At 45.0% G+C, this 25710-nt stretch overlaps 1 protein-coding gene across 3 annotated transcripts in view; it reads left to right on the forward strand.

The window, feature by feature from the left end:
- The window catches only part of LOC147439811 (shaggy-related protein kinase epsilon-like), a 56071-nt gene that overhangs the window by 22477 nt on the left and 7884 nt on the right, over positions 1-25710 (forward strand). For all 3 annotated transcript variants that reach the window (XM_086485561.1, XM_086485559.1, XM_086485560.1), the window contains 3 exons: positions 13372-13422; positions 13519-13614; positions 13698-13781. In XM_086485561.1, the coding sequence (XP_086341687.1) occupies positions 13372-13422; positions 13519-13614; positions 13698-13781 (231 nt within the window). The remainder of the gene's footprint in view (positions 1-13371; positions 13423-13518; positions 13615-13697; positions 13782-25710) is intronic.

Raw genomic sequence — 25710 nt, forward strand, 5'->3', positions numbered from 1 at the left:
CCATGTCTATGAGGAAAGCAAGTGAACTCGAAATCTGTGGAGGCCATTCAAGATGGCCAGTCCATGTGCAGTCTCGAAATCTGTTAGATATCCCCCATATATAGTGTGCTCTTAATTTTGCAAACACCTGGCCAGTCCATAATCATTGACATCCAATCAACATTTCCTCTGAGGTATCATAGAAAGATGTTTGAGACTGGCCCGTCCTAGCATTGAAGTCTCCCAAAAGAATGACATCTCCATCGCTAGAGAACTCCCATATGTCCTCATGCAATATCATGTAGGGTGACTCCCCCTTGGGCGATGCATAATGAGATGTGCCGGGGGCAAAATAGCATATTGCAATGTAGAGTGGCCTCCCTGTCTCTGCTCTCACTCTGACCCACATATTTGGCATGCTGATCCCTCCGAACAATACGAATGAGGGGTTGCAGCTCCTCCCTGAATAGGACTGCCACACCTCCTGACCCCCGTCCTCTATGTGTCTCCCAATGGTATCCCGTCACTCTAGGTAATGTGCCGCCAAACGTTTGATGCGTTTCCGAGTAAAAAATAGCGTCTCTTCCCTTTAAGCTATCCTCAAATGCGCCTATATCTAGCTTCATTGATCCGTTATAATTCCATACTGCCATTTTAAGGTTGGTCCCATAGGTCTCGCACCGTCATGCGGTGCGTTTTTCCAACACCACTACTCTTCCTCCCTTGTAGAAAGCTATTTTCCCTTTCTCCCTTGCCGCCTTGATCTCTGGCATCAGTTCTTGCATGTGTGCTACCTGTGTTAGAGTGAGGTCATCACCCAAAAATATCCCAGTTTGCTATAGTGTTTGTCTCTTCTTCAGGAATTCCTTCCTAGGTTTTAGCGTAGGGAAACGTATAATGAGTGCTCTTTCCTTTGGTCTTCCTTTCTCATCACTCCCTTCTTGCCAACTCTCCAAGCCCGTGTGTGTAGGTTCAGAAATACCCATGCGCTTCAAGAGCTCTTGCACCTCTTCCTCAACTTGTTAGTGGCTTTGAGACCTGTAACAGGCACATGAAGGGCTCTAGTCTTTCTCTTTTGCTCCTCCTCAATTGTCATATTGATGATAGTGGATGTCTGTGGCTTCAGGCATCTTATCTTTTTCTTGCTTTGCGTCCTTGATCCACTTTTCAGCTTTATCAACCTTCTCTTGTGTTTTGAATAGGTGCTTCGCCCACGAAGAGGTTGTTCGTGCCTTTTGCTCTTCCTCCTCTCGTAGAGTTTTCACCTGCTCCTTAATGCTTTCGAGCTCCTTGATCATTGAGGGTTGATTTTCTGCCTCCTTTGCGGGGGTATTTTGGCAAACTGCAAGGTCTCCCTTAAGTGCTTCGATCAATGAATCCTTTTCATTCATGCTTCTTCCATTTTTGATTTCCAGGATTCAAACATAGCGAGTGCATCCTCTAATCTTTTCTGCGTCATACATTCCATTACATTCACTTCTGCCCTCACAATTGTCTGCATTTCGGCCTTCAATGATGCGTGCATCTCGTCACGCTTTTTAAGCATCTCTTTGTCCAATTCTTTCCTCATACTTGCATACATAGCATTTTTGTAAGTTTTTGCATTTGCATACATCTCCTTTTCAATGTCACCCCTCAAGAGGCTCAACTCTGCCTTCATCATCACCTGTACCTTCTCATACATTAAGTCATCTTTGACTCTAGAAAGTTTCTCTGCTCTCACAGAACCTCGTGATAGTGTGCTCTCTCAAAACGTCTACCTAAATGTCACTTTCGATTTAGGCGGGGTTTGATAAATGCTTTTATTTTCGACATTGACTGGTTGGTTCATTCCCAAGCACCCGAACAATTCCTTGCAAAAATTAATCTAGAAAAGCTACTGGCTAGAACTGTGTGGGGTATGTGTGACCAACTGTTTCAATGGGTGCCCAATACAAGAGGGTGATATAATGGGTGATAAATCCATCCTCATATGTACTCTGGATGTCGAGATAGTATGGCTCGAACCCTCTAGTTGTGAAGCTCCTCTCTTCAATCGTGGGTGTATCGATCTCCCTAGCCCCAATACTGAGTCAATGAGAGTACCGAGGGTGTGAGTATGAGCTGAGCTTTGCTGTGGTGGCTGCTCCTCTGTCTGTCTAGTTCTGGTGTGAAGAAATCCGTAATCTGTCTTTGGAATTGTCTCTCTCCATATCTCCTTAGTGAACTATCTCTGTGTTTGTGTAACTCAAGTAAATAAAGTCCAAGACATCTTTGGTCTTGATAGCTCATGACTCTGGAGAAGGGTCCAAATCCCTCTCTCAATAGACAGTGGAAGCGACCTCGACCCATATCTTATAATACACTGACATATATAATGCATCCCCGTCTCTGACTCTGTATGGCATATGAGGCATATCTTGGTAGTTGCTGGTATCCCTCTGAATCGATAGTCTCATTCTCAAGCTGGTTTGAAGATGTCCGTATCTGACTAATGGCACTCTGTAACCCATGAGATGGATGTGTATCCATATAGCTGTGTTGAATCACAAGCCTATCCCCTGTGAGCTGAAGAATATGCTCTCTATAGAAAGCCATCTTCGTGCCCGACTCCTATGTCGGCTCTATCTATGTCCTCCTGGTGTCCAATTGGGACAGGTCGTGGCGAATGAGTTTAGTAATCTCCACCCATGTAAGAGGCTACATGGTGCATCAAGGGAGTACTAGAAGGGAGGCAAGCTGTCCTTGTTGAACCCATGTATTTGGAACCATGATGATATCTGTGCATACCAACATGATGTGTCCCGTTGTAAAGCTAACTCTTTGGAGGACTTAAGGGCCAATCTGGCATATCTGTCTGTGGTACTATCCCATAAGCTATGCATAAAGGAGACTGATCTGGTAAGTGCCTGTGTCTCCGTAGGGGGGTTGCTAACTCCGCTCTAACGATCTCGTGTGGCACGGAGGCCTTGGCACTAATCAACCGAGAGATCATAGATGCCAAGGTCGTCTCCATACCTCTCCACCTGTCCTGACCCATAGAGGGTCCTGAAACCTAAACTCCATAGAGCAAAGCTGAAGCTACCAAGGTATCAAAGAACTAGACCTTTGTTTGGGGTTCCTAGAACTAAACCTGCAAACCCATCCTTTCCAATCCTCCCAAGGCCGCATACGATCTGCTCAGTATAGTCTCTGATGCTTTTCTCAAAGAAAACCCTGGCCGAGTGAAGACTACCCCAAGATAAGTGTATGCATCTGTGTACTCCACAGTCTCTTGACCATAAGTGAATGTAGGTGTAGATCTCCCGATCCACTGCACATGAGAGAGAGAGAGAGAGAGAGAGAGAGAGAGAGAGAGAGAGAGAGAGAGAGAGAGAGAGAGAGAGAGAGAGAGAGAGAGAGAACCCTGGCTGGGTGAAGACTACCCAAGATAAGTGTATGCATCTGTGTACTCCACAGTCCCTTGACCATAAGTGAATGTAGGTGTAGATCTCTTGATCCACCGCGCGCGAGAGAGAAATGAAATGAAATGAAATGTTATATTAACGTCTTCAAAAGGCCAGAATGACCTATGAGACCAAACTGATACAAAAGTGGTGAATCTGTTACAATGTCTGGGTATCTTAGTACTAAAGTACTAAGTGTGAAAGTGTGAAAATAAATGTGAAAAACTAAATACAAAGTATTAAATAAACTTCTTAGGAGCATTCTAGGTGTCTGGCTAGAATGCTTCTAATCCTTTGTTGTAGTCTCCTCCGGTGAAGTGTGCTTAAGTGTGAAAAGTGTGAAAGTGTGAAAATAAATGTGAAAAACTAAATACAAAGTATTAAATAAACTTCTTAGGAGCATTCTAGGTGTCTGGCTAGAATGCTTCTAATCCTTTGTTGTAGTCTCCTCCGGTGAAGTGTGCTTCTGCATCTTGGTCGTGGTCGTCTCGATTTCCTAAGCTCAGTCGCTCTGTCAATTAGGGTGCCTTTGGTATGAATGTGGGTACTCCTTTGTGCTAGCTGTTGGCCTCTTGCTTCTCTTTCCACTCCTGCTTCTCTCGATCCGAAGAAATCTGTGATCTGCCTCTGAGGCTGTAGTGCTCTTTGTCTTCTCATTAGATTATCCCTGTGCCGATGTAGTTCCAGTAGGTACAAGCCTAAGCATCTTTGATCTTGGTATTGCATGATTCTATCTAGAGGTCCAAAGCCTTCTCTAAAGAGGCAATGAAAACGCCCCCGTATCTCATAGTATACTGTGCAGTGACATATATAGTGTAATTCTGTCTCCGGCTCCATTCCACATAACTTGCAAATTCTGCTCTCAGGTGGGATTCCCCTAAATCTGCCAAATTCAATTTCCAACTGGTGTGAGGATGTACGGATCTGACCAATAGCACATCTCAAACCATGAGACAGGTGGGTATCCATGTAACTTGGGCGAATCACAAATCCATCTTCAGATAGTTATAGGAAGTTTTCTTTGTAGTCGGCAATCTTCGTGCCCAATTCTTGTGTAGGGTCTACCCATGTCCTCTTAGTATCCAACTGTATAAGATCCTGTCGGATGATTTTATTAATCTCCATTCGTGTAATTACCAGTGACGGAGCCTCAAGAGAGTATTGGAAGGGGGGTAATCTTTCCATACTGAACCTGTGTCTCTGAAACCACGAGGACAGTTGCGCATACGAGCATGATGTATCCCCTTTCATTGCTAATTGTCGAGAGGATTCGAGGGCCAGTCTAGTATATCGGCAATTATTTGTATCCCACAAACCATGTATAAAGGACACTGATCTGGTAAGAGCTTCAATTTCTATCGGAGGGGCCGCTAGTTCCGCTCGGGTAATCGCGTGTGGTACGGAGGCCTTGGCTCTAATCATTCGGGAAATCATAGATACCAAAGGTCTCTCCATTGACTTCCAATTATCCTGATCCACAAATGGCCCCCAAATCTGGACCCCATAAAGCATAGCCGAAGCCACCACAATATCAAAGAGCCAAAGTTTTGTTCGTGGTTCCTGAAACTGCAGTTGTGAACACATCCTCTCCAACCCTCCCAAGGCCGCAGAGGCTCTGGATAATCTAGCATCCGCTGCTTTCTGAAGAGTAAACTTCGGTCTTGCAAATACCACCCCAAGGTATGTGTATGCATCTGTGTACTCTATTGTATCCTGGCCATATGAAAATGTAGGTGCCGATCTCCTAACCCACTGCGGTGTGGTGTTAAACACCATAACTTTGGTTTTACCCAAGTTTACCGACAGTCCACTGTCCTCCGCGAATTTATGTAATGCATCTAGCTGCCTCTGCATTCCATCTGGTGATTCTGCTATCAATACAATATCATCTGCATACAACAACAAAGGGATCCATGACCCTGCAAGTTGAGCCCCTCTGTCACCCTCTCTATCAATGTAATCTGATACCTCATCTATGTACATACCAAATAAAATAGGGGACAGTGGGCATCCCTGCTTTACTCCAACGGTGGAATGAACAATGTCGGAATCTCCTTCTGGAGTACGTACATAACCAGTTACCTACCCGTATAAGGCCATGATCCCCCAAATAATCTCTTTGGGGACCCCTAACTCTTGCATCCTGCGCATCAATCTGACCCTTGGTACTGTATCAAAAGCTTTCCAAAAATCCACAAAGCAACAATACATCCTTCTCCCGTTTGCTCTTCCTTCCTCAATAATGGCTCTGAGCGTAAGAAAATGATCTAAAGTGGAATAACCCCTTCTGAATCCAGCTTGTCCTGTTGCTCTTATGCCCTCATTCTCTGCCCATCTACTCAATTTTTGTTCAAGAATGGATGCGTACAGTCGGGTCAAAGTGTGACCTACCATAATGGTACGGTAGTTCCCGGGTATCATAGGATCCCCTGACTTGAAAATAGGTACGATAGTAGATAATTTTCAAGATTCAGGTAATCCTTCACACATGACCCGATTAAACAGACGAGCAAGGACTTCTGAAAGTAGATCCCTGACATGGATCAGATGTTCTGCTACTAAACCATCATGATCATATGCTCTTCTTGTCTTCATCTTATCAATGGCTTTTTCCACCATTTCCGTAGTAAAGAAAGTACTAGTAGCAGGGCATGGCTCTAGCGGATCTGGTAATGGAGGCTGTCCAGATACCATATATAATGATGTTAGATATTGACCCCAGATCTCAGGAGAAGTAATCGTCGGAGGCGGTGAGTGCTCTTGAAATAAGCGCCATGCCTCATGTGAGTCCTGACTCAAGATGAGCTGATATAAATCCTTCTCTAGTTTGGCTAAAAATGCCCTTTTCTTGCGACATACTATACGCCGAAGAGCAATCCGAGACTGCTTATATGTGATGATCCCAAGTGTAAGCTCTTTCTGGACCTGGGTTCTCGTCTCTCTGCATTCCTCGTCATACCAGCTGTTTTGAGGCATGTTCCCAGCTCCTCTCGTCTGATCAGGTTGAGTATGTGGGTATGCCTCTTGTGCTGCTCCATGTAGTATCTCTGTTAACTGAGAAGTAATCTCCTCTACAGTATATACTGGCTCGGCTGCCCACATCCTATTATAGATCTTTTCCACATAGACTGAATCAGTTTCTGGCGTGAAGGTATATCTTGTGTGTGTCTTCTTCCTTTGTACTTGAGAGGTATTGTATTGAAAGGAGATTGATAAGGTCAAGAGAGCATGATCCACTGCAATCCCAACTGGTTTGGGTCCCACCTTAAAGTCCTTGATACTAGAAATAAAGCTTGGTGAAGTCATGACATAATCCACTGTACTGGCCCCATGCTTGTGCGGGAAGCATGTGAATCCCCCATATAACGGGAAATTCTCTAGACCATTAAGTATGGCCAAACCATGTATGGTTGCCATCTCCATGAGATGTCTCCCATATTCAGTGTGTACTTTATCCTGTGAGTTTCTAGTAAGCCCCCTCTGTGATAAATCCACTTCTCTGAGCATTTCCTCAGAAGTATCATAGAATACTGCTTGAGAGTTGGCCGTTCTGACATTAAAGTCTCCTAAGAGAACGATGTCTCCATCTCTAGAGAACTCCCATATGTCATTATTCAATATGGAGAAAGGGGACTGTCCTTTAGGTGAGGAGTAGACTGAGGTACTTGGAGGGAAGTAGCATATAGCGATATATAGAAATCTACCTGTCTCGGCTCTCATTCTCACCCACATATACCTTGCTTGCTCATCTTTCCTGATAATCTGTAGTAGTGGTTTCAGCTCCTCTTTAAATAAGACTGCTACTCCTCCTGAACCCCGGCTACCTTGTAGAGATCTCTTGTCTGGTCGACCAGCTGTTTCCCATGAATAACCCTTCACATGTGGCATACGCTGTCCCAGTATCTGGTGTGTCTCTAAGTAGAAAACTATGTCTCTGTCCCTAAAGTTGTCTTCAAAGGCACCTACATCTAGCCTATATGATCCATTACAATTCCACGCCGCTATCTGGAGCGTCGCCCCATAGGTCTTGCACCGTCATGTTGAGCGCCTTTCCAGAACCACTACTTTCCCTTCTCTATAAAAGGCGATTTTCCCTTTTCTCTTGCTGCCCTGATCTCTGGCATCAACTCTTGCATGTGTGCCACTTGTGCCAATGTAAGGTCATCTCCCAGGAAAATACCGGTTTTCTTAAGAGTTGGCCTCTTCTTTAGAAATTCTTTCCTTATTTCTATATTCGGGAAGTGGAGAATAAGTGCCCTATCCTTTACGTTTCCCTTCTCATCGATTCCTTTCTTGCCCACTCTCCATGCACTTGTGTGAGTAGGCTCTGTGATGCCCATGCGTTGTAGCAGTTCCTTCACTTCTTCATCTACATTCTCTTTGTCTTTGACTCCTGTGACCCGCACATGCAGAGCCCGATTCTTCCTTTTCTGCTCTTCCTCAATGGTCATATTAATAATGGTGGAAGTAGGTGTGGTCTCGAGCATCTGGGCCTTCCATTTCTTCGCATCCTCAATCCATTTCTCTACTTCATCAACCTTTTCTTGTGTCTTAAAAAGACGTTCTGCCCATGAAGATGCATTCTGTTACATTTACTTCAGCCTTGATTAGGTTTCGTAATTCCGTTTTCAAGATCTGAATCTCCTCATTCTGTATCCCCCGGATCTCTCTCCTTAATTCTCTCATCATGTCTCCATACATGGAGTTCCTGTAGCTCTGAGCGCTCGTGTGCATTTCCTTCCTGATGTCATCTCTCATGTAGTTTAGCTCTGATTTGAGCATCACCTGGACCTTCTCCATCATTAGTTGATCATGTATCTTGGACGTTTTCCCCACTCGTAATGATCCTGGTGATAGTACAGTATCTTTGTTCTCCGCTTAAATGTAGCTGTTATTTTTTTTGGGGTGGTGTAGCTATCTACACCCGGCCCTTCCCCTTCGGTAGGCGGATCCATCGAACCCGAGCCCCAAATGTGGGGTAGGGTACTAGGGAGAATAGGGCAAACTTAAAAGATTTTATCTTAAGGCTTTTTACCTTAAGGCTTAAAAATTTCTCTAAATTTGAACGTAAGGCTCGGACTTCCTACGCGTAGGTGAAGGGCGGGGGTGATGCGGCGCGTATGCTGGGACTTGCTACGCGTAGTGCTGCTGGGACATGCTACGCGTAGGACTTCTCCTGCCTTATCGTGAGAATCCCCTGCTTGCCCTTCGCGCGAGCTCCTGCTTGCTCCACCTCACTCGCGTGAATCCCCTAGGCCTGTTGCGATCCTGTTCTCAGCAGTTTCGGCTCAGCTCAGTGGCTGTTTGGCGAGCAGAATTTAGAGCGACCCACCTCTGTGTGCAAAGGTGTCCTTGTGCTAGTCTTTGATTCTCTCTCAACCCCACAATGCTGTCCTGCTGCAGCTTCGTCTTCAAAAGGCCAAAGTGACCTGGCGTAAAGATGAGCTATCCGCTTGCTCGAAATTGCAATGGCGCTCGAAGATGTGGAGACGTAATGTGTGCAGGGTAGAGAGAGAGAGAGAGAGAGAGAGAGAGAGAGAGAGAGAGAGAGAGAGAGAGAGAGAGAGAGAGAGAGAGAGAGAGAGAGAGAGAGAGAGAGAGAGAGATTATTCACACTCTAATTTGGTAGTGGGATTCTTCCTCAAGTACATCTCGAGCAGCTGAGGCTCGTCGATTTGCCTTCCTTCGGCGTTGGGCCCGATTCCCACTCTTCTTCACACTTACAGGTGGCCAGATTACATGGCATTATGCCCCCCCTCGGTGGTTTCTCCTCCACTCATCACACATACCACCATGAGATTGTTCTAGTCGAGTTGTCACTATAGTGGCTCTCATTCTTACATTCAGCTTGTACACCCCACGTGATAGGCTATTTTGGCATCCGTTGGGGATTATATTGTACTCAGTAATATACAGCTTATGCGACAGCTAGCTCTGCTCGAATGATAGCGTGGGGTACGGAGGCCTTGGTTCTGATCAGTCGAGAGATCATAGATACCACGGGCCTCTCCATATGTCTCCAACCATCTTGGCCTACAGAAGGTCCCCATATCTGCACCACATACAACATAGTTGAGGCTACTAAAGTATCAAAGAGCCATAACTTTGTTCGAGTTTCGTGGAACTGAACCTGCGAACACATGCTCTCCAAGCCTCCCAAGGCCGCATAAGCTCTAGTCAGTCTAGTCTTTGCTGCTCTCCCCAAAGAAAACCTCGGCCCAGTGAAGACAACCCCAAGGTAAGTGTATGCATCTGTATACTCTACAATCTCCTGACCATATGTGAAAGTCGGTGCTGATCTCCTGATCCACTGTGGTGTGGTGTTAAACACCATAACCTTGGTTTTACCAAAGTTTACAGACAATCCACTATCCTCTGCAAAATTGTGTAATGCATCCAACTGTCGCTGCATACCCTCTGGTGAGTCAAAGATCATCACAATATCATCAGCATATAACAACAATGGGATCCACGTCCCTGCCAGCTGGGCACCTCTATCACCCACTTTGTCAATGTAATCAGACACCTCATCAACATACATACCAAATAGAGTAGGAGACAATGGGCAACCCTGTTTCACCCCAATGGTGGAGTGAACTAAATCAGATATCCCCTCTGGGGTGCGTACATGTCCCATCACCGATCTGTATAGAGCCATAATCCCCAAATCAACACTATAGGCACTCCATCTCCTGCAATCTGCGCATCAATCGAGCTCTCGGTACCATGTCAAATGCTTTGCGGAAATCCACAAAGCTACAATAAATCCGTCTCCCATGTGACCTGCCCTCCTCAATGATGGCTCTGAGTGTCAGAATATGATCAAGAGTGGAGAAACCCCTCCTAAAACCGGCCTGGCCCTTTGCTCGTACACCCTCACCCTTGCCCAATTACTCAACTGCTGCTCAAGAATGGATGCATACAACCGTGTCAATGTGTGCCCAATCATAATAGTGCCGTAGGATCACCTGCCCTGAAGATAGACACAATAGTAGACAATCTCTAAGTCTCGGGTAACCCCTCACACATGGCACGATTGAACAACACTGCAAGAACCTCTACCGGCATATCTCTAGCATGTATGAAGTGCTCTGCTAACTAGACCATCATGATCATATGCCCTGCTGGTCCTCATCCTGTCAATGGCTCTCTTTACCATCTCAGTGGTAAAGAAGGTGTTGGTAGGTGGGCATGCTCTGTAGGATCTGGAAGGGGTTCTGTCCAGGAACTGTATATAACGATGTCACATACTGGCACCACGGTCCACACATAGGAGAAGTAATCACTGGGGGAGGGGAGTGCTCATGAAAGAATCGCCATGCCTCTCCTGAGTCTCTACTCAAGAACAGCTGATACAAGTCTCGCTTCATCTGGGCCAAATAAGCTCGATTCTTCCGTCGCACAAGGCGCCGGGAAGCAATCCGAGACTTTCTGTAAGTGATGACTCCTAAAAGAAGATCTCCCTGGAGTTGGGCTCTCATCTCGCTGCACTCCTCATCATACCTACTATTCTGGGGCATGCTCCCAGAATGTCGCCTCCGACCCGGCTAAGTGTGTGGGTATGCCTCTGATGTTGCACCATGCAGTGTCTCAGTCAGTAAAGTGGTGCACTCCTCCACTGAGAGACCAGGACTAGCTGTGCATAGATGGCTAGAGATCTCCTCTGTATAAACCGAGTCAGTCTCTAGTGTAAATGTGTAACGGGTATGTGACTTGCCTCCTGATGTCTGGACTGTACTATATTGAAATGAAACGGACAATGTCAAAAGAGCATGATCCACTGCTACACCCATTGGTCTGGCTCCCACTATGAAATCCTGAATACAAGGAATAAAGCTCAGCTGTGCCATAACATAGTCCATTGTACTGGCCCCGTGTTTGCGTGGAAAGCACGTGAAACCGGCTGCTCCAAGAAATCGTTGTAAGCCATTAAGTATGGCTAACCCATGTGTGGTCGTCATCTCCGTGAGGTATCTCCCATACTCCGTCTGCTCTCTATCATGTGAGCATCTGTCAAGCCCCAAGTCACCCACATCCAGCTATCTAAGCATCGCATCTGAAGTGTCGTAGAAGACTGTCTGAGAGTTGCTCATTCGGGCATTGAAATTTCCCAGGAGTATGATATCACCATCCCTAGAAAACTCCCATATATCATTATCATCTAGTATAGAGAAAGGCCACTGTCCTCTGGGTGCAGCATATACTGACGTACTGGGGGGAAGTAACATATGGCAATGTATAGAAATTGTCTTGTGTCAGCTCTCAGCCTCACCAACATGTATCTAGCATGATCATCTCTCCGTACAATATATAGTAGTGGCTGTAACTCCTCCCTAAATAGCACTGCTACTCCTCCTAAACCTCTACTCCCATGCTCAGATCTCGCGACTGTCCTGTGGGCTGTCTCCCATCTGTATCCCACCACATGTGGCATAAGCTGTCCAGGGGCTTGATGAGTCTTTGAGAAGAAAACAATGTCCCTCTCTTTGAAACTGTCCTCAAAGGCACCGACGTCCAACCTCATACATCCATTACAATTCCAAGTAGCCATCTTTAGTGTGGTCCCATAGGTCTCACACCGTCATGTAGAGTACCGCTCTACAATCACCACCCGACCATCTCTGTAAAAGGCTGTCTTTCCCTTCTCCCTTGCCGCCGTAATCTCTGGCATTACCTCTCTCATATGTGCAAGCTGTGAGAGAGTGAGATCATCACCGAGGAAAATACATGTCTTCTTGAGAGTAGGCCACTTTTTGAGGAATTTCTTCTTCTCTTCCAAGGAGGGGAAGCGTAGTATGAGAGCTCTCTCTTTTGAAGATTCTCCCGGGCCACCACTCTTCTTGCCCACTCTCCATGCCTTTGTGTGTGAAGGCTTGTCCATCCCCATCATGGATGTGAGGATTGTGACCTCTTTTTCCACATTGTTTGTCCTCAAGGCCGGTTACCCTCAAATGTAGAGCCTGCATCCTCCTCCTTTGTTCCTCTTTGAGGGTCATGTTAATAAGAGTGGGTGTACAAGGAGCTTCCTTACCTTTCCCTTTCTTGGTGACCTCAATCCATTTTTCGGCCTCTTCTAGCTTCCTTACCTTTCCCTTTCTTGGTGACCTCAATCCATTTTTCGGCCTCTTCTACTTTCTTTTGTGCTGTGGAGATGACCGCGGCCCATGACTACTCCTCATCTTCCTTGATAATCCGTATTTCTTCTCTCATGGTATTCAATTCTTCCATCATGGATGGCTGAATTGCGCCGTCTTCGAGCCGCCCACTTTTTGCTGCAAGAAGTTCACCTTGGAGAGTTCAGATTGTGGCTTCTTGTGAAGCCGCTTGCTCTTCAACACGAGAAATCCTTTCACATAGGTTCTTCTTCTCCTCTTTCCATTCCTCCATTTTGGAAGAAAGGTTGCCTCCATCTCTTTCTTCCACTCCTTCACTTCAACTTCAAGTGGTGATATCCGCTATGTTGGTAATCGAGAACTTCACGTTAAGAGGGAGGCGGGCTCTAGCCATTGGAGAGGCCATGTGAAAGGGGTCAATGGGTAGCCCGATGGAGGGAAACCATGAGAGATAGAGAAAGACTAAAACAACCAAAAAATGCAAGAAACTCAAAAAAATAGCAAGAAACGCTTGTGAAACCCTTAAAAACAGAGAAAATCAGCTTCGAAACTTTAAAAAACAGCAAAACATATATTTGAAACCCTAAAAAACAGTGGCGAAACCCTAAAAATGGCAAAAAACAGTTTCGAAACCCTAAAAAACAAGAAAAAATAAAATTCGAAGCCCTAAAAACAGCCAAAAAACAATGACGAAACCCTATAAACAGTGAGAGAGTCCAAACCTTGTGTGTGTGTGTGTGTGTGAGAGAGAGAGAGAGAGAGAGAGAGAGAGAGAGAGAGAGGGGGGGGGGGGGGGGGGGGGGAGGGGAGGTTGGTTCTGGTTTACTAACATGTTTAAGGTTTTTGTAAAATAGGCATTATTTCCTGGTGAAAGCAGTGTTGATCAGCTTGTGGAGATTATCAAGGTCTGCATAATGTGACTGATAAGAGTAAACATGGAAAACCTTTTCTTTGAAGTTCCTGCTGTCATACCTATTTTTATTTGTAATGTTGTGTTCAAGGTGTTGGGTACTCCTACAAGAGAGGAGATCAAGTGCATGAATTCGAGCTATAATGAACACAAGTTTCCACAAATAAAAGCCCATCCTTGGCACAAGGTGATTAAACTTGTGTGTGATCTGGTGAAGTTTGTCTTCAAAGTTTTTGTTATTCAAACATGAAGCTTGAGCCTTGATTGCAGATATTTCCTAAGCAAACACCACCAGAAGCAATTGACCTTGTCTCACGCTTGCTTCAGTATTCACCAAATCTACGCCTTACTGCGGTAAGTGTATGACTAAACCCATCTCTTTATTATTATCAAGTCAGTGCAAGATGGTGGAAATTTGTAACGGTGGGGAGAATGAACAGAACTTTGAAGTGTTTCCGTTTAGATAGTAAGAAGCAGCTGTAATGTTGAAGTGGCCAGAGGATTGTCCTTATCTTGAAAAAGATGGCTTTGTAAATAACGCTTCAAAACCTGTGTATCTTCCAGATAGTGCATGTATCAGCCCACATGTTGCATCCATAAACACCAAAACCGGAAGACGAGTCCATATTGTGCACATATTGGTGCCAGAACAGATTAACGATGAACTGTTTTGCTGCAAAATCAGCTGCATACGAGACATAGAGGGCATAGAATAGGGAAAATGGCCTCCCTCAAGCTAGATACGGTCATGGCAAGCTTAAAAGAGAAATGGTTCAAAGACAGACTCTCTAGCCTCTAAAGCTAAATAAGCAATTTAATGCTACAAAACTCACACATGAGGACCATGTTTCAATGTATTGATCTTAATCCTCACGTGTTGCAAATCTAGAGGCTATGTTTCAATAAGATGCATGTCTAGAAACATCTTTTTGTGAAACGCATTTGACATTTGTGCTGTGGCAACTCTTGATCCTTGCATTATTTGAGCGCTTTGACTCGAACAAAGTTTTCAATTGTGTTGTACGGATGTAGATAAGCCCCATTCCCAAGACTCGTATCATCATTTGAAGTCGAAGTGGGAGGCCAAAATTTGTCTAGGTTAGTGACATTTTCTCCCACCGTGGTAGATTTTTGGCAAATGGACCCCGGAAGGGGCTAGACGATAAAGATGAAGTAACTGGTTCCCTAAGCGCGAGGCAATTTGCATTGAGCTGGCATGGCCGTTGTATGGCAGATCTGACAGAACTTTTTGGGACAGCTTTTGGGAGTGCCTTTATAAGCAAGCCTTGAGGGGCTCTTTGGCAAATGGTTGCATGGTTGCAAATTGCAGAGAAGCGCTCCGGCAGTTGCACTCTATGATTATCAATACAAAAGAAGCACCGAAAGGGGCGCCAGACTTTGGGGTTAGTGTATCTAGAAGCGGAACTCCGCCACTTTGTGTCTACTCTTCTCTTTCTTTTCAGTTCAAGTACTAACTCTGTTCGAGTTTCTGTTCATGTGTTGTTTAAGATTCTGGCTTGGGTGTCCAAGCCAGTTACAGTGGTATCAAAGCCCAGATGATTCTTCTCCTATGGAGTATCAGATCCAACTTTTTGCAGCACACATGGGTTCCAGTGGTGAATATGATAGAGAGAAACACATCCATCCTACTACTCTTTTGTGAGAGGAAGAAGAGCATCCAATTTCAGTGGGGATATGGAGAGAATTGACGAGATTCTAATGAGGGCAAGATTTTCATTTGATGATTCGGGAGAAGACAAGGGCAAGCCTGCAATAGAAGCTCTTGAAAGATCGAAATAGAGACAACTTCAAGTAGACACTCATGCTAGGCGACTTGTCAAATACTCCAAGGATCTGAAATATTCAAAGTATCTGCATAATCATTTTCCAGAGGTTTATGATAGATGGCAGAAGGCCGTCAAAACACCAATCAAGTCAACAATGAAGACCAAGGCCAAGTGAAGTACAGAAAAGCAGAAGCTTTATTCCGAGGAAGAGTTTGATGATACTCTTGAGATTAAAGTCAACAAGTTGATGAAGTCTTCGAAAAATTCTCAGAAGGGTCAAATCACTCACATGTCAAAGGATTATGCCGGCTATTTGGGTTGGAAATTTTCCTTCAAGGATCTTGTGGCAAGGCAATCAAAGAAATTCAGCAGACATGTTCACTTTTAGGGTGTTTCCAGTTCTTCTTCGTCTTCTGCCAGTTCTAGTTTCACTTCCGGAGAGGAGGAGAAAAGACGGTCGAAGAGAAAAAAAAAAATCATCTTCCCGCATCCTCAGATGGTTCCAAGTTGTAATCACATCAGCCTCGTACTGTCGCATCAACCATACCGAAGAAAAAAAATTCTTGAATTCAACCCACTCAGTTGGTGCTTTGCTGTAAAGTAGAAGTGTAGACCACCACGTGAGAGCATTCCTCTTCAGAAAAGATGCCGCCTTTCGTACTTTCGAGATTTCCGAGAAGTTTCCTCTACAAAAGCGGTGTCAAACTGTTGTACGAAGGAAAGAGCTCGAGAAGCATCTATGTAGTCTGAGAAACTATCAAAATTCACTGCTTGGCCACCATCCTTGAACTCCTCTCTCCCCTTCCTTTCTAAGTTGTCATATAGGGTAGCTCACAGTGGGTGATTCTTCTTCTTGCCAAAAATCGTACCAAACGTGTGGGTATCACTGTCTGAACTATCCGAACAACATGCAGAATACTGCGAGGAGGGAAAGTGCTATGATTGTGGAGAAGTTGGGCGTATTTTAGCTAAGCGTTCAAAGGAAGAATCGGTAGAGGAGCGAGTGAGGAAAGAAAAGACAAAGGCAAGACTTGTTCCAGTTTTTTGTGGGGGCGACCCTGAGCTTTGCAGAGCGTGGGACAAAGTTTAGGATCGGGAGGCCCTAATATTTTTTGACGGAGGAGCCAAGACCAACTTTATTTTACCACTTTTGGGGATACCCTGGTAACATAAGAATATTGTCGCGGCTGATTATAAGGCAAGAGAACGTACATTGAAAAATGATAAGGGTAGAGATGTAAGGTGCAGTGGAAGTGAATGTTGAACTTTGCTCAAGATGAGTGCTCCGAATTGTGCTCAAGGGTTCTTTTTACTTACGGAAGGGAGAGCCTTCCGTTCCTTTAGTGAGAGAGTGCAAATGATCACAAACAAAGTGAATGACACTGTGAATGAAGGTGCTCAGACTGAGAGATAGAGAGAGAAGAGAATACGACACGAGAATGTTGTCAAACCCTCTTCCGAAGGCCCCACTCTCTATGGCGAGAGCGGTCTACTATTGATTGCACAAATCTCTACAATGCTTGGATTTGCTGACGATGTCGACGACAATGAGGACGACGACGAGACGGGCTGAAATCTGAAAACATGGGCTGAAATCTGCAAATCTTGTATCTGCTGAACTCTGACTCTATGTCGCGACGACGACGATGCGACGACGACGCGCTGAAAACGCAGATGCTGAAATCTGCGTTTTCTGGGCTGAATCTACAAACTTCGGCTGATCTAACCGTGCAACGAGGATTTGTTGCGGGAAGGTGAGATCTGCGAGGTTCAGGGGTTCTACTGCGGAAACTGACTGCTGAAAATGCTGAGTCTAGGGCTGATTCCGTCGCGAAGATCTGCAAAAACGCTGAGGTTGATCTACAAACCAAAAACGGCTGTTGTAGCGTTAGTAAAACGCTGGGCAAATCTGGAACTGCTGCTGGCGTTAGTAAATGCTGATGCAAACGCTAGGGATCTGGTGATGATGGCAATGATGCAAAGCTGAGATTGCCAAGGCTTGTTGCTTGATGCAGTGGAAATCTACTAGGGACAGAAAACGCTAGGGTAATGAGGGTGTGGGCGATGAGGAAAACCAAAACGCAAGGGGTACTGATGAGGTTCTTGCTGAGAAGGTGCCTGTTGAGCGAGAGCTCCTGTTGCCTCTTCTGCCATTGAGTGCTAACTTGGGTTTGCTTATATATTTTCTTAGCAAAATTGCCCTACCTACTTTTGTTGGGACTGCTGAAGCATCACATCTTGGGAGTGGAGGCTACGATACGCTTTGACATGAGTTTGTAATATTATATGTATGCTTTAAATTATTGATAGTATATATGTTATTTGAAGATTTATCTAATGATTAAACCATAATTTTGCAAGGTGTTGCCGTGAAGCGCCTTTCGACACAGGGCTGAATTCTGCTGTCTGGTCAAATCTGCTATGGATCTGCTGATGCAACGGCTAACGCTAGGGCTGAATTCTCCTCTGCTATCGCCAGGCTGATGCAGATTCAAAAACGCTGGCTGATCTGCGTTCTTGTCCAAAAATGCTAGCTCTTTTGCTGTGATGCAAAAACGCTAGAGCACTTGGGGTCCTGCTGAGAAGTTGCCTGTTAGCAATGCTCCTAATGCCTCTTCTGCGAGAAAGTGCTAGCGCTAGGTTTCTATTTATACAAACTTAGCAAAATAGCCCTACCTACTTTCCAACAAAAGTCACTTAAAAATAATAAGTGAAAAATGTCAAAAATAGGGAAAATAGGTCTATGCACTGTAAAAATGCCACTGATAGTTTCTGACTGGAATCTGATGGTCATGCTGTGTGCAACTAGAGGATATGCATCTAATCTAAGTGTCTGGACATGCACGGTATGCGAACAGACTCACAAATGTGCCAGATCACTTCCTATTCTAGACTGACTTGACTGAACTGAACCTTGGTCATGTTGTAGCTTGTCCATGGACACATAGGGTTGGATGTGTCACATGATATCCCCTCTTTTCAAAGTGAGGTACTGGTACCAAACTGTATGGCGTCGAGGGAGATCACCAACAACATTCAGAATCCTCGAAAGGACTCTTCACCGGCCCACTCTGATGTGTGGGTCGTGCGGTACTTGAACTTCATAAAGGTCTGCAACGCTTGCTTCTTTGGGCCGCGCCGAAAGCGACACAAAGTCTTCTGTAGCTCCTTGCTTCAACTTTGTCTAGAGTCATACTTCTTCCTTCTTCAAGAATCTCCGAGGCTGAAAATTCCTGAAACCACTTCCAACACAAAAACATGAACATACCCATTCCATGTAAAGTGACTGGAAAAATTATAGTCTTCTTTAAAGACTGTGCATGCAATGTAGATGAACATATAGACGGAGTGCTAAACCGTTCATCAAACACGCGCAAACAATGGGGTCGAATCTTGACTTTCTCATCTAAATCAATCAACTATGGCAAATCACAATGGAAATGCCGATGCTTGATGCTCAATCCTTCTTGTGCTCTTTCTGATACTGTGTCATGCCAAGGAAGAGACATGGAATGTGACTTCCTTGAATGCAAACATTTCATCTTTTCATGAGTAATCCGCGTACATCCGTGCTCATTCACGAGTGAATTGTGCTCAACGTACAATATGTCATGCCTGTGAAAAGGGGTCACATAAGGACAGTGACTAAAATACTGGAAAGCATCACGAATGAAACACTCAAACAATGTGTGCTGACTAATCGTTCGAACACATAGTAGTTCCTGTGGGGGTTCTTTGGACCTAGGCTCGAGAGCCAAGATCGGTTCTTCGTGATTGATCGTCTCTGCAATGAGGTTAGCTTCACTAGAGAAAGTATCCACTAACACATCATCCTTGTGAACAATCATATCATCTTTATGCAAATCATCATGCTTGTGAGAAATCACATCTTGATCATCATCCAAATCATCATGCTTATGATCATCATTCGAATCATCATGCTCATCATTATCATGCAAATCATGTAACTCTTGTGTGTCTTGCTTTGGAGAAGAAGAGACCAAGAGAGTTTCCTTTTTCCGAATCTCTTGCATCTGTGGCTGCACTTGAGAAAAGAATCGGAACAAGGCAGCTTTCCTTTCGTTGTGCTCATGCTCTATGGCTGCCATTCTTTCTTCGTGTTCATGCTCTATTTCTGCTTTTCTTTCTGCATTTCTTGCTTCGCGTTCTAACTTTCTGTCCATAAACATCTGTTCCAAACCCTCCATAGGAGTTAGTGCAATCCTTGGGAGAGGGTCAGAAAAACCTCTTGGTGTTAGTATGTTATGTCCCGCTCACAGGAGAGGGGATCTAGCCTAGACACCATCGGGATGGGCGTCCAGTGTCTCGGCGGACGTAGTGTGAACACGGCCAGTGTGGCCAGCCGTAAGTATAATAGGGAGGCCTAGGCCTCATTTGCAGTTATCGATCCCCACTGGCAGAGTGCCAGTGGTTAGCCCGCGAGGCTAGGAGTGCGTGAGGTCACCTCGAGGAGGTGAGGCCGGGTGGTATGGGACGCTCGGTCTTACAGGTGCACGCCTATGTCCTCGGACGTTGGCCCAACACGGGGGAGCTACCGGATGGTGGCTATGGTCGGGTGGTTTGTCCGATGCGTGTCTGTAGGCGGTCCGTGTAGCCGGGAGATCTTCTCTCCTCGTTCGTTTCACCTGGTGGGGAAAATTCTTCTTCGCCACTTTCATGCTCATCACCTCCATGCGAAGTATCCATTCCGCTTCGGGTGATGACCATTCTGAAGTCGTGGGTTCTTGTGGTCTTGGGTTCTTAAGTTCACGAGGAACTTGGGCTCTTGTGGTTCTTGGTTCTTGGGTCTTGAGGTTCTTGAGGGTCTAGAGGGTCTTGGGGTTCTTGAGGTTCTTCTTTCGCTTGCAATCTGTGCTAGAGAAGGATCTTCTCTTCACCCGAGTTTTGCGCTTTTCCGCGGGCGCACCCCTTGGTTGCCTTGCGCTCACACCAAGGTTGCTTTTTCCCACCTCACGTCGATTGGCCGGCCGCTAAGTGCACGGATCCGCTCTCAATGAGTGAAAAGAGGAACAAGGGGAGACTGGACGAGCCCTTCTTTCCTGGGTTTCTTGTCACTCTTCATAAACACGATTAGGAATCGACACGCCCAAGAGGACTTGGGTTACGTGCGACTGCAACAAGCAAAAAAAATTATGTGGTTCTTGTGGTTCTTTCCTTGAGTGATACAGAACACTGCCAAAGCTCTGATACCAATGTAAGGTGCAGCGGAGGTGTATGTTGAACTTTGCTCAAGATGAGTGCTCCAAACTGTGCTCAAGGGTTCCTTTTACTTACGGAAGGGAGCCTTCCGTTCCTTTAGTGAGAGAGTGCAAATGATCACAAACAAAGCGAATGACACTGTGAATGAATGTGCTGAGACTGAGAGATAGAGAGAAAAGAGAATACGACACCAGAATGTTGTCAAACCCTCCTCCAAAGTCTCCACTCTCTATGGTGAGAGCGGTCTATTATTGATCGCACAAAACTCTACAATGCTTGGACTTGCCGACGATGTGGACGACGATGAGGATGACGACGAGAGGGGCTGAAATCTGAAAACGATAAGGGCTGAAATCTGCAAATCTTGTATCTGTTGAACTCTGACTCTATGTCAGTGACGACGGCGACGACGACGATGCGACGACGACGCGCTGAAAATGCAGATGCTGAAATCTGCGTTTTCTGGGCTGAATCTGCAAACTTCTGCTGATCTAACCGTGCAGCGAGGATCTGCCTGCAGGAAGGTGAGATCTGCAAGGTTCGGGGGTTCTATTGCGGAAACTGACCGCTGAAAACCGAAAACTCTGAGTCTAAGGCTGATTTCGTCGCGAAGATCTGCAAAAACGTTGAGGTTGATCTGCAAACCAAAAACGCTAGGGCTGAATTCTGCTGTCTGGTCAAATCTGCTATGGATCTGCTGATGCAATTGTTAACGCTAGGGCTGAATTCTCCTCTGTTGTGGCCAGGCTGATGCAGATGCAAAAACGCTGGCTGATCTGCGTTCTTGTCCAAAAACGCTAGCTCTTCTGCTGTGATGCAAAAACGCTAGAGCACTTGGGGTCCTGCTGAGAAGTTGCCTGTGAGCAATGCTCCTGCTGCCTCTTCTGCCAGAAAGTGCTAGCGCTAGGTTTCTATTTATACAAACTTAGCAAAATTGCCCTACCTACTTTCCAACAAAAGTCACTTAAAAATAATAAGTGAAAAATGTCAAAATTAGGGAAAATAGGTCTATGCACTGTAAAAATGCCACTGATGGTTTCTGACTCGAATTTGATGGTCATACTGTGTGCAACCAAAGGATATGCATCTAATCTAAGTGTCTGGACATGCACGGTCTACGAACAGACTCACGAAAGTGCCAGATCACTTCCTATTCTAGATTGACTTGACTGAACTGAACCCTGGTCATGCTGTAGCTTGTCCACGGACACGTAGGGTTGGATGTGTCACGTGACAAGAGAAGATGTAAAGTTAAAAGGGCGAGTCGATCCCACTTGTATCGGCTTCAACCATTTCAAAATTAATAAAATCTAGTTTGTTTATTTACCCAATTTTTTACCTACAAAATTCATATGATTCTTGGCAATACGCCTACGAATTGGCCACCTTACAGAGTGAGCAAAGGCCACTAGCCAGCATGAAGAAATAATGAAGAACTTGTGGAAAAGGGTTTAGTTTAGCGAAGTGCCTCACTTTCTGGTCATGAGCGCTTCTTCTTTCAAAGAAAGATGGATCTGGAGAATGTGCATTGGCTACAGAGCTCTTAACAAAATCACGATCAGAGACAGAGAGAGATAAAATGAAATGAAATGTTATATTAAACGTCTTCAACAGGCCAAAATGACCTATGAGACCAAACTGATACAATCCTTGTGGATCTAATCCAATGTCTGGGTACAAAAATAAAATGAAGTGAAAGACTAAAGACTAAACCTAAAATTGATAGATAGGTATCTTGTGATACAATGGTCCTAGTTGCTGATGGGATTGTAACGGAACAGGCACCACGTGTTAACGAAAAGAACAGACTGAACAACTTTAAGCACTTCAAAACAATTGGAAAAGAGAGAGAAGACACAGCACGGTCCCAAGGCTCATATTTAAAGGCCCAAAGCCTAAGAGCATCAAATATGAAAAGCTAGCCCCAAAAAAACACTTTCCTAAAATTCCGGAATTTTTCCTAAAATGCGCCGCGAATCCCGGGATATCCGTACAGGTGCCATGTCATCATATTTTGAGGTTATAAACTTATCTGACTTTGTTTCGGCCGCGTTGAGGCACTTTAATCAAGTTTTCTTTGACTTTTAGGGTTTTTAGGCCCCTTGACCGCTGATCCGTAAGTTGGTTGGTGTTTCTTCTTCTTCTTCTTCTAGGTTTTAGGACCCTCGGCTGGGATCTATTCCATTGGTCAGAACTTGTTGGGAACTCTTCTTAAAGAGTAGGTCACTTGGCAACACTTTATAAGTTGGTAAAACATCTTTTGCTGCTTCTGCTTCTTCTGTTACTTCTTAGGGTTTAGGCTCCTCAGCCGGGATCTGCAGGTTGGTTTCGTTCTTCAGTGGCTTGACACGTCAACAATTTGTGACATCCCCCCTTCTTGAAAGAAAGTAATCGTCTGTGATTACAACATATTTGCAAAACAACTCAAGTTAGCTCAAAAATTTCCAAGGATCATTCCGAGGGACTATAAGTTTCCTCATTCCAAATCGGAGCTCTTGATTTCTTGGGTTGTTGGCTTCCCAGAAGAATCTCATTCGATAAGGAGTATATCCTCATTTCATATCGGAGCTCTTGATTTCCTAGGTCGTTGGCTTCCTAGAAGAATCTCATCCCGTAAGAAATATATTTAATGGTTGGCACACCACAATGCAACACAAATGCTCACATATGCATGTTACAAGACACACGAACAACGACGCTAAGCACTACCCCGAGATAAACGGTCTATGTTATGAAGCTACTCAACGACTACCTTGTCACTCCCCTCGCAAATAACCTAAAAAGATCGGGGCCATGAGGTCAAAGCACTGGTACAACCAAACGCTCCGCTCCCTAGACCGCAGCCTGCGTTGCTTGGAGGTTGAAGCATACAACCAAACGCTCCCCAGACATCCCGTTTGCGTCGTTCCGAGGTTTTCTAGCGTAGAACATGACGCTCCCCAGACATCCCATTCGCGTCGTTTCGAGGTTTTCAAGCATACAACGAAACGCCCCCCAAACATCCCGTCTACGTCATTCCGAGGTTTTCAACTCCCCAGACATCCCATCTGCGTCATTTCAAGGTTCACACAATACCAAAACATCATTTCTCACTACTCCACTTGGGAGTAAAATCACCAATCATTGAACTAGTATTAAACCAGAGTCAAACAAAGTCAAACAATTCAAATCGACACCAAGACAGTTTAAAACAGATACCATCCATTTCAAACAAATTCCAAACATGATCACCAAACAAGTTAGAACTCAAATTAAAAAAGCAATCTCGACATCAGTCGAGCTTGAAAAGCAGGGTTAGGTTTCTTTCATAAGGTTGTAGGCGATCGCTGCGTGGTCCATAAGCTCTTGGACAAACAGTGTTCCTCCAGCGGTGATGGTAGTCCCAAGACATAGCAATCACACCGGACCTCCAAGGTCATCAGCTCGAGAAGAGACACCTACTGAGAGATGTTGAGAAATTTCAAGTTGTAATCTGCTAGGGTTTCCGTGGCAAGCATTACAAGATACTCCACTCTTCCAGAAGATGAACTTCGAAGGATATTTGAAGGCATGTAACTTCGGGTAAAAATTTTCTTGAAAGCTTGCCAAGTCCTTGGAGTGTGCACCACTGCATGGCACTGCCTTTGAGAAAAAAAAAACTGTTGCTCAAGAGATCTTTGATTCTTTTGATTAATTCATCATGGCTTATGTCCTGTAAGACAGAGCGATGAAGACGGGAGTGCGTCCGGATGCGCGATGTAGTAAGGGTGGGAATGGCTAGTTAGTCTGAGGTCGGCCCACGGAGATACTTAAATAGAATCCGTGTAAAACTTTGAAGCGCCATCTTGCTCCGTCTCCTCTTTGGTAGGACCGGTGTGCTTTCAGAAAAGCAGAAGCTTTGATACCACTGTAACGGAACGGGCACCACGTGTCAACGGAAAAGAACAGACTGAACAACTTTAAGCACTTCAAAACAACTAAAAAAGAGAGAGAAGACGACACGGCGTGGTAGAGTTCCAAGCCAAGACGGTTGGCCCTAAAGACTGGCGCTCTTTTCGGTATTTCTTTATTATTGCTGATTCGCAATGTACAACGGCCAGGGAGCACCTCCTTTGCAATTTGCAGGTTGAAGAGTGCCAGAGAGGGCCCCCAAGGCTCATATTTTAAGGCCCAAAGCCTATAAGCATCAAATATGAAAAGCTGACCTTAAAAAAACACTTTCCTAAAATTTCAGGATTTTCCTAGAAATCCGCCGCGAATTTTGGGATGTCCGTGTTCGTACAAGTGCCACGTCATCATATTTTGAGGTTATAAACTTGTCTGACTTTGTTTCGTCCCACTTCGGGCGCTTTAAACAAGTTTTTTTAACTTTCAGGGTTTTTAGGCCCTCAACTGCTGATCTATATGTTGGTCAGGAATTCCTTCTATTTCTTCTTCTTCTTCTTCTAGGTTTTAGGCCCCTCGGCCAGGATCTATTCCATTGATCATAACTTGGTGGGAACTCTTCTTTAGAAATAGGCCATTCAGCAAGACTTTATAAGTTGGTAAAACATCTTCTGCTACTTCTGCTGCTTCTTCTCTGGGTTTAGGCCCCTCGATCGAGATCTACAGGTTGGCTCCGTATTTCAATGGCTTGAGCTGATCTCACTTGGAACTACGATTTTACGATGAGGCTAGGGCTGAAATCTGAAAACGGTGGGCTGATTCTGCTGCTAAAGCTGGTGATAGGCTGATGGCTGAAAAACGTTGAAGATGCTTGTGTTGCAGGTACTGGATGTCTGGAGAGGTGACCCCTAGGGTCTCCTATATAGGTGCAAGAGTCTGGGTTGAGCAATGTCAGATTGAGCCCCCACGCCTTTATAAAATGATGCTAAAATTAATAAGTTGATGACCTACTAATAAGAGGTGCTTCATATGCAGTTATTACCTAGGCTTTTCACTAATGGTACTGTCTGGGAACATTCCCCAGTGCCTACACCTAGGAGACACTGATTGTGCTCATGTGCCAGGCACGCATGGCCTGCGTACAAGGGTGCACACTTCCTAGGCTGTAAATAGGAGTTACAGCTTGTCCACATCCACATAGGGTTAGATGTGCAGGTGACATGACTTCTTCCCCTTCCCTTGCTGGTGTTTTCTCTACTCGCTTTTTACGCCGATTCTACTCGCTTCCTCTCTCGGTGGTGCCTTTTAACGGCTACCTGGTGGCTGGCTATTTGCAGTCTATCTTGTGGCTTATTTTGGGATTTTCCCCCATGTTCTCATTGTACATCTTTCAGGGTTTTTCCCATTTTTCT

This window comes from Adiantum capillus-veneris, chromosome 16 (genome assembly GCF_014529385.1).
Source record: "Adiantum capillus-veneris isolate H3 chromosome 16, ASM1452938v2, whole genome shotgun sequence".
Taxonomy (NCBI): Eukaryota; Viridiplantae; Streptophyta; class Polypodiopsida; order Polypodiales; family Pteridaceae; genus Adiantum; species Adiantum capillus-veneris.